A 10526-nucleotide genomic window follows, 5' to 3' on the forward strand; every position below is an offset into this window, starting at 1 on the left:
TTCCCGCTTCTCTTCCCTGCTATCTCGTTTTCGTTGCGTATCGTGATCGCTTTTTACATCGTGCAATTTGACGCGCAAAGAATGTAATGACTATAAACGTTAAGTTAACATACCGTACGCGAAATCGACGATGGCAATCTCGGATTACTCGTGAAGAGCGCGATTTATTCGCTGAAAGTTCAGAGGACCTCTCTGTCTGCCTCCATTATTATTTCTACGTCGTTGACAACGATATTTTAGAAGCTATAAAATCTGCGAGCAGGACGAGAGGGAAAAAAAAAATAATTACCTGGACTCGCGACTCTGGCAGGTTGATCTTAAGGGCAACCTCCTCTCGCATAAAGATGTCCGGATATCTCGTTTTCGAGAATAGTCCCTCCAACACATCCAGCTGAGCTCTGGTGAAGGTCGTCCTCTCGCGACGTTGCTTGCGTTGATTCATTCCTGCAACATGAGGGAAGAAAGCGCTCGTTATTAATTATTACGTGTATAAATCTCAGCGAGAAATTTTCTTTTGGCACGTATCTGATCCGCATTACTACGTTACGCTCTCAAAAACTACTCTACGCAGCGTTCAAAAGGAGCAATTAAAAAGTTTAGCCAATTACCGAATCGATTTCAATCTATTAAATCAGAGCTGAGATTAATTGCACATTTCGGATGGATTTCGTTGTCAACGCTTACTGTCTTCCTCTTGCCGCTCGTATCTTAGCAACAAACTGCTGAATGTTTATAAATAAAGCGCGTGACCGGCGTGACGTCCATATGTGTCCAAAATGTAAATCAATTCATTTCTGTGGTTAATTTCAAAGTAAACAACAGCCGCATTAACGTGTATATACGTTTGGTAAATAATAAACTAAATTTGAGTAAAATTTAATATACATTTTCTTGAGTTAAATCGTTTAACTCTATTGTTTTAATGAAATTAACATATTGAATTGGGGCAGTAACGACCCATAGAAATGATTAAAAAGGAAAGAACTCAAATTGGATACAATTTGACATTATGGCTGGGTTCGCTTTGGCGCTCTAGGCGCTTTAAGCGACGTTTCATCCTTGTTGTTTATTAAATATTAAACAAGGACAATTGATGCTCACAAACTCTATAAGCGCCAAAATGAACGCAGCTTGTAAATTTAACAGTGAATTAGACGATAGTATCCTCAGCCACTCCTCAATCACAAGTAGCTCGTTAGAAATTTTCCTTTTCTAATAATTTCAGATTAATAGTTGAAAATGTTTTTGTTATCAACAATATATTAGCGACAAAAAGATTTTCAATTCTTAATCTAAAAGTACTTAAAAAAAAAAAAGTTTCTGACTAGCTATTTAAGACTCAAAATTACAATTCTTACAAACTGAATTGAATTCTATCACATGGGATTTATAAACATTCGGCGGCTCATTGCTAAGATACGAGCAAGAGAAAGTATAGTATCGACAACGGAATCGATTACAAATTAAATCAATCAATGATTTCGTAATGTAAACGGTTTTATGCTTTTTCATAAAAATGTGATAATTGAAAGAGGAAGAAACGGAAGTTGTAACCGTCAGAGAAACTATACCGTTATCGCGAAACAAGATTCGATATTGAGACCTCAATACGTTCGCACGGAACGACCGACGTCGATGTCTTCAAATATGGAACGCTTGTGACATCGATGTCTTGTACGAAGACGGGGGTTGTTGCCGTGCCTGGTCGCCTCGTAGGATGGCAAAGGGGGTTTGACGCGGAGGGGCGTGAGCGTTGCGAGGTCGCGATAGCGTAATTTTGAACAGCTCCCCCCTACGGCCCACCCCACGCTACCTTCCTCGTGCCATCGAGCCTCGCTTGGCTCGTTTCGGGACCCACGTAATCCGCTTATGAGGGGGTCACGGGGATGCCGGTGAGGGGGACAGAGAGAGAGAGAGAGAGAGAGAGAGAGAGAGAGAGAGAGAGAGAGGGAGGGAATACACCCCGGAATACACGAGCATCCAGAGGACCGAAGTCGCGGTTCGTTCCCAGCTGCCGCTGAAAACGACGATGCTGGCCCTCGACAAGCATGTCGGCAAGTATATACAGTTCGTCCTCGTCGCGAGCCAATAAAAAGGAGCGACTGGAAAACTGCGCCTCGCTAGTGTCTCCGGGTTGGAGGCCGGATCGTAAAGTCGCAGGCGGAATGGTGGAATTCGGAGTCCGGAGGATTCGCCGGGCCGCCGACCACGCGAGATATTTTTATGCGCGAATTTTCGTGCTGTTCTGCGCAGAGAACTCGTGACGTTAACAAGAAAAAAATCAAGGAGGCAAAAGGCAGAAGTAGTCGATCAAGATGCGCTCTAATCTGTACGAGTCTCAAACCTGTAAGTTTTTTTTTTTTTTTTTTTTTTTTTCAAAGCAAAAGTTTCATCCAATTTCATAGTAGCGAATGACCGACGGTCATACGAGTGAAATAATTGAGAGAATAGGGTCATTCATGAGAGACTGGTGAAGCCCCGCCTCGTAAAGTAAGTATATGTCTATAATCGTCCTGTTAAGACTTGGGAGACACTCGAGGCAGCTGTTTTCAAGACGATCGATGCTTTCTCTTTCTCCTTTTCCATTCCTCTTGTCCGCCATACTTGAAAGGTCCTCCACTCACCGAATATAATAAAGAAAAAAAGAGTTACACCATCGAGATGCAAAAAAGAGAAAGTTCGTGTTAGCAGGGAAAGATATGATGCAGAACAAAGAGCAGAATAGCGATTTAAAGACACGAAATAGCATACCGAGAAAAAAACAAGCTTCCGAAGGAACCCTTAGAAACTGTATATAAACGTACGTGACAAACACAAAAAATAATCGCTAAGTACAAAGAATAATATTACAACAAAAATAATTCAAGTAAAATCGATTATATGAAAGAAAAAAATGTAATTGAATGGTTATGTAGTAATTAAAGAAAATAAATTAACTTTATAATCTGTACTCCATAGCAAGAAAAGTTTTTTATGTCACATGTTGTAACTGTTGTCTATTTATACGATATAGTGTTAAAAAATATATGTGTACACTGTTAGATATCAAAGAAATAATGTAACCTAATTCCTTGAGTTAAACAGCATTTTGTTATTATTGATGTCCACACTTTATATCAAAATGTAAATCTATCCATCTATGGTTATACTTTCAAAATAAATAACGTTCAAATTAACGCATGCACTTAGTAAATAATCAACTAAATTAAATTTGAGTTCAATTTAATGCATTTTCTTGAATTAAATTGTTTAACAATTAAGCTGAATAAGGCTCCACAGAATAAATCAATTAATATTATAATATGTGCCAATAAAAGCCGACAGGCAGATATCCATGCGTAATCTATTATGAATAATATAACGCAATATAAACCGAAGAGTAAAATAAACGTTTCGATCCTGCTCAGTAAATATGAAGTGGGTAATAAAGAAAAGTCTATATACAGATCTTCAAATTAATTAAACTTATGATACATACATCAGAAGAAGTTATAAAGTTGTATATGTTGTGTAAATGTAGTTATTAAAAAACTTTCTCCTGTTTTATGTAGTCGCAATTCAGTGATTAATCAATGACATCTGAACAATCATCTTACGGATAATACATCTTATGGATAATACTAGAATTATTTTACAATCTATATTAACCGTGGAAGTTACAATTTTAATGATATACTTGATGTGTATCTTGGTGTATCTTGAATGTGACGTTGTCTAGTCGAAGGATCACGATCTTGTGAGAGAAAATTAATGTGATAAGAAATGGAAATATCAGGATTTTACAAATAAATTTAATAAATTCAAGTTTAAAGAGCAACTCCTCCTTTTTTTTAATTTAAACCTTATTTTTGTTTATGTGTATAAATCATTTCAAATATAATCTTTTGTTTAACATTTTTTTTCTTCGTTTAAAATTGTATGTCATCCCAATTAAAATCATGGTACTCATTCCAAAAACTATGCTGTATTTTTGTTAATGTGTAATTGTTTAGTTCTATTGTTTTAGTGAAATTGACGATAGGAACAGTGCCGACCTATAGAAATGATTAGAAATGATTAGAAGTAACACAAATTAAATTTTAATTTAATATCATGAATTTAACAGTGTAATTATTATGTACAAAAAATTATTTTACGAGAAAAATGAATCAATTAACTTCATCAACTATCAAACTAAATATATAATTCAGCTTAAGGTTCGATTGAAAGCGTTTCGACACGAAACTTTACCAATGAGAGCAACGACAAAAGCGAAGTAACTGCAGTCCTAAAGGAAGGAGCGGTCCAGAAGAAGGAAACAAACGTCATATCAATCGCATCTCTCGTGGGTGCTCCTCTCAGATTCGAAGAGAACCCGGGATGAAGAGGATGACGACGAACGACGACGAACGACGACGAACGACGACGACGACGACGACGACGACGACGACGACGGTATCTGCGTGATTGGCTAACGAACTGGACGAGTGGGCTACCAGTATGGCATCAGAATAGATCCACGGAACAGATTGCGTCGAGCTCACAATGTACAAACTCCACGGTGGTCGGTATTACCGCCATCGCTTCGTGTGACGGACGCGACACACCCGCGATTTGATCTATGATCCGTATCTCGGATGCCGCCTCCGGCATGGAACCGCTATTGATTATGGACACATGGAAATTTTAGAATGAAACAATCTCACTGTCGTTCTTGAGATAACATGGATCAAAAAAGTATCTGTACATTTTATTTAGAATATTATCGACATTAAGGTGTCGCTTTACGAGACGTGAAAAGCAGGGTGATCACGTGGTTACAATTTGTATATATGACTCTTTTCAAATATTTTTACTATCTAACATCAATTTTAGTTATAATCTATTTTGATAATGAGCTTTTAACATGGTAATCAAGGCACTGTTAATTCGATTGTTATACAAAAATCGGTAAACAAACTATCATTTATTTTTTATAATTCTGTAATTCAATTATTTACTTATATTTGTCGAATTGTCAAGAGCTTCCTATATCGTAACGGTTTTATACACGCTGAATTATTCGTGGAACAAATCCCATTTGATTGGGAATCTTTTCGTGTCCATAGTCGCTGTATTCCCTGCCTCATGCATTGCGTGGAGAATAGCTCTGAGAGGACACTCTGATTGTCGAGTGGGCGTAGGTGCTACTGTTAACGACGGCCTTTGCCATCGGTCCAGTGAGAGCCAGGCACTTCTACAACCAAGACAATGGCTGTCCGATTATGACTCTCTGCTCGCTTCCTTGACACTCAAGGCGCCGCCGAACAAGTTTTTTAAAGTCTGTATTTTGCGCACTTAATTTGGCGCCTGAATATTTTAAACACGACATTGTAAATCTAAATTGTGATTAAAAAATGAACCTAGGATTTCCAGGAAGAAATGTTTTCTATCACTCGTTATGTTCAAGACGATAATATTGAAATATCAGCTATTTTCAATGAAGATGTCAATCTGCACTATCTTTCTCTGTTTAAATCAAATATAATTTTGTAAAAATTGTTAAAAGTTACGCATTATTGAATAACAAGCGAGAGCAGTTTAGGATTCATTTCGATTGATTTAAATGGGGGAACAAAAAAATCTTGACAACCGTATCGTGCTTTAAGCAGAGACAGTCAGCTAAGCGACCCTAATGGATCGGCAAACACCCGCTGACTCTCGGAGTATGATTCGATTTATTATCGTCAGTGAGACGCGATACCGGGAGGGTTGATATAAGGGTTGCTCCGCCTCATTGGCCTGCAACGAGATCAGATGCGACCCTAATAGTAAATTCGTTTTGCGTTTATTGGATTCTTCCGTGCCCACCACGTTTCGCCGTTTCGTCGAGATCTACGTAAGTCAATGAACCACTAACAAAATTTTACGATGATCTCTCTTTCACGCACAATCCAATGGTGCAATCCGCCGATATATCTGCATATATATGTATGAAATTCGGATCGCGGTGGATGAATCTTTCGCATTATAATCGGAAACAAAGATATTCATTACATTAACTTTGCTAATTATTTACATCTACATTGTTAGATATAAAAAAAACAATGATTCCCTTCAATTAAATAATATTTTGTTATTTTTTACTACCATATGTGTCAAAACGTAAATCAATTTATTTCTGTGTATGGTTGAATTATTTAGTTTTATTGCAAATAATGTTCATATTAACGTATGTTATTTAATAAATAATGAACTAAATTAGAGTCAAATTTAATAGATTTTCTTGTATTAAATTGTTTAACTCCATTATTTTAGTTAAATTAATGATATATAATGATATATTAAATAATGATATATATTATATAAAGTAATAGCGATAGAAATGATTAAATTGAATATGATTTGATATTATGAATTTAACAGAGTATGGTGTAATAGTTTTTAACACTCATAACGTTTAATTATATATTTTGTAACTTGAGTATTAAATAGAAGTATTTAAAGCGTACATAAAATAAAAAGTAATATAAATAGGAAAGAGCAATCCCAACTGATTTCGCTAACATCATTCAAAGCTAATTAAATAAATGAACTTTCTCCGTTTATCTAAAATATATGCAATCTGATGAAAGATCAAAGAAAAGAGAAAATTTATTGAACTATGATTAGATTTAATGGATGTCAGTAAGGTGCTTAATTTACAGTGCGCAACAAAATACGCAGCGACGTGAAAATAATTAACGCCGTTTATGAACACGTTATTATTTGTTGTTTCTCGATGTATCTAGACTTCCGCGCGGGAAAGTGCGCGCAGTAAATTAATACAAATAAATGCATGTCCGATTTAGATAACGTCGAAATGCCCGTTGCTGCTGAAATACGGCGTCGGGAATTTATCTCGGGTGCAACATATCACTGATATGCCAGAGAATTGACGGTAATTAATCACAATTATACGTATAGTCGATTGAATAATAAGCGCACCGGTGTCGGTAAAATTTCCACCATCGTTTAATTGCGATTTTATCTGCGTCATTCTCGTTAAAAAAAATTTTGTTTGAGACGCATTGTGTAACCCGACACTATTTTTTCTCGTGATTTTGCGCAGGTCGATCCTTAAAACTTTAAACCACGGAGCTGATTTGCCATATAGATATAGCCTCCGTATTTAACAAAAATGTTACATAATATCTTGTAATATAATTTTATCAGTTTTGAATCTGTCATTCTGGCAGATTATTTAACGATGCAATAAAAAAAGTATTCATATTTAAAGCAGCTGGAAATTGCAAAATGCAAAAATATTATGAAGCATCAAGATTTACACTTTTTAACCGAATATGATTCTCTTCGCTTATTTGTGTTATTCACATCAATTTTTCACTTATGATTTAAAATTATTTGTAAAGGGATGAAATTTTTAATCGTTGATAATATAATAGAACGCTAGGAATCCTTAACCAACGTGTTGATAAATCGTAAACAAAGAACGAAGAACGAGGAGCCATAAAATGGCGGATTCGTTGCAGAACCGAGTGACTACTTTGATATTCATAGAGGCGAAACGTGGAGGATGAGGAAGGAAGACAGTGGAAGGCGGGGCACGCTCTAGCACACAGAATCGAAAATTAATTAAAAGCTAAAACGCGAATAGGCTGCTACATGGCGGTGCTAGGGACGGAGGGCTGGATTATTGGGGGGGACCGTGGGATGACAGCACGTGGCGGGCGGTGACAGAAGAGGGAATTCTAAAAGGCCATCAGCTACGAAAACATTTGGCCGACTTTGCGTTTACAACGTGACCACCGTGTGATCGCAATGCCGAAGACTCAAGACGAAAAACTGAAGTGGCGCGTTATTTTTATCAGTCTTTTTCGATATATATTTGGATTATGAATATCCAACTCGAACGAAATTCTTTCGCGAAATCTTTAAGTGTAATGATTTTAGTAACATATCTTTCATGATTTTATTTCCTTTCTAGGCCATCAGATTAGAAAAAGATTTCAAGCGTAAAGTCCATTATTCGCGACAAAATTTCATTTCAAATTATATTTTTAAAAAAAGTTTTATTCTTGTCATAGTATTTGTCTCGTCGAATTTTTTCTTTGCATATTTTTTTATATTATAAAAAATAATGAATACATTTGAGATACAACCAAGAGAACAAAGCTCATCCTATAAATATATCTTGACTTGTCAAATCATCTGTAGATAATATAGCGCATATAATTATAAATAGGATTCTGTCTCGAATTTTGTGAGTCATAGAAAAATCTAAAAATATATTTTTTTAATCGACTTTAAAAACCGTCACGTATGTACTTCTTATTTCTATATAGAGATTTAAGAAAACTGTGAGAGTTCAAAAAAAAACTTTTCTCTCAACATAGCCATAAACACCACCACCATTATCATTATATATCATATTTTCTTCAAAATCATACCTTCGCGAACGTAGTACGGATGGTATCTGTGTGTCCTGTGTTTAATCCCATTGCCAAATTGATGGTAATTCATTTGTTGGTTTGGTACGTAAGAAATTTGCTGATTTGCTGTGAACGGAATTATCGCAAATAACGGAAAATTTTTCAAAAAATTCTTGTATTGTGTTTCAAAGAATATAAAAGTATTTGAAAAATTATTTTAGACATCTATAATTTAGGACGGAGTACAGAACAAATACTAAAAGATATAATAAAGATATAATACAAACAGAATACATGCTAGTTATAATTATATAAAATATATTCTAACACATGTTATAAAAAAATATGTATATATTGCTTTTCCAAACATGTTTCATTAAATAGATTACATAAACCTGTAAACTGAATCGTATTCCGAAATCTGTCCCGAATTAAAAGATCGTCTAAAGCAGATATAAAATAGATTCTATATTATTATATTGTACTTTATTTGTTAAGCTAAAACGTCTTTATTAAAATTATTTCAGTTGTCAAGTAATTATACTGCATCGACATTAGAAGAAACCAAAAGAAGTCCTCATTCATAAGGAAGTTCCAGCAGGAAGAGATGCAAAGTGTGGCCGTGGCGGATGGCCATTCTCATGCGATAATCTAACGGATATGAACGTAAGTACGTAACAAAATACCAACATGCGTCAGGGACGGGCGAATAAGCGGATAAGTTTCGCGTTGCAATGTTCCAAGCGACGCCCGTTTCTCCTCCTTGCGACGTCCATTCTCGAAAAGTTATTTCGTACTTATTAAGTAACGATGGCGAGCATGAATTACTAATTTCGAGAAGCACGAGGAATCGTGAGATGAAGACTTTATATACTTTATGCACCGATTATTCCACGTGGCAACGGAATTCGCGCGTAAAGTCGCGCTGTTTGCGTGAGGGAATTTCAATGCGTACGAGAGAAACCTGGGTAAACCCAGCGGGTCTCTCGCGCCGTATCAATAACAGAGGACGTAAGTTCCGATAGGAACTTCGCGGCGATAAAATGCGAAAAGAAACGACGAGGAAGAAGCGAGATTTCCGAGAGTAAGTGTCGATGTCTCGCCGCGTACGCGACATTTCACTCAGCCTCGAGTGTTTGTCTTGCAATTAGGTTCGGATTTATGTTTGGCCTCTCCACGCCCGCCTACTCAATTTAACCATGACACGCGCCGCCACGGAAGCGGCTCTCTCGTTGCGTTTCGCCGTTGCGTTTCGCGGCCACTTGGTAACGGCGAACGTACAGCACGTGCCTGCGCCACGTGCCGCTCTTAACCTGACACCTAATTGAGTGATTGAAATCGTACCAAATTGACAAGCGAAGAAACGAGCTGGCCTTTAGCAGTGGCGATAATCGCGACGTTTATTTAAAAAAAAAAAAAAAAAAAAAAAAAATGGATTTACGAATTGTATCTTGCAACAATCTCAGGAGGATTTTAATGTCGTCATCAAAAAACAACGTTTGTCAATGACAATCGAAAATGGTGATGTGATTGCAAGAACCAAACGCAGTTGACGATGTGCAAATTATTTCAAAATAAATAGTAAAAAGTTACATGGATATCAACACTCTCAATTTTTTAAAAAATACAGAAACAAAAAATTAAGCGGAAAGGACTCACCGCGGAAAGAGGGACGCAGATTATTGAAGTGGAACAATTATTTACTCCGTTTCATATGCGACTTCCTCTTTATCCCTATTTTACCATAACATTTTTTTCATTTCTTTTTGAAATCCTCCTGAACCAATGTAGATACAAAAACTTTATTCGCAAACAATTCAATAGTCTTAAAATACGGTCACTAACAAATTATCAGAACTAAAGTGGATTTCATTCAAATTACGATTATAAGATTGGAAAATTGTTATACATATTTTTAATTAAACATAAGTTCTCAACAAAATGAAAAAGCTAATGGAAATGAGTACTATAGACAGAGCGCAATTTTATATATGTAATATATATATATATATAAACAAGTTTTATCATATTTAAACATTTACATTCAATCTTTTAATCATCAACTAATAAAATAAGTTAATAAAAATAAGAGTTATTTATTTTTATTAATATTTTATTAATATTTTAAATTTCATA

At 35.8% G+C, this 10526-nt stretch overlaps 1 protein-coding gene across 1 annotated transcript in view; it reads right to left on the reverse strand.

The window, feature by feature from the left end:
* Window positions 1-10526, reverse strand: part of LOC108751878 (homeobox protein OTX1-like) — a 25159-nt gene that overhangs the window by 6723 nt on the left and 7910 nt on the right. The window contains exon 3 of the mRNA XM_018492352.1: window positions 290-444. Within this exon, the coding sequence (XP_018347854.1) occupies window positions 290-444 (155 nt within the window). The remainder of the gene's footprint in view (window positions 1-289; window positions 445-10526) is intronic.

The sequence above is a fragment of the Trachymyrmex septentrionalis genome, unplaced genomic scaffold (assembly GCF_001594115.1).
Source record: "Trachymyrmex septentrionalis isolate Tsep2-gDNA-1 unplaced genomic scaffold, Tsep1.0 scaffold53, whole genome shotgun sequence".
In the NCBI taxonomy this organism is placed as follows: Eukaryota; Metazoa; Arthropoda; class Insecta; order Hymenoptera; family Formicidae; genus Trachymyrmex; species Trachymyrmex septentrionalis.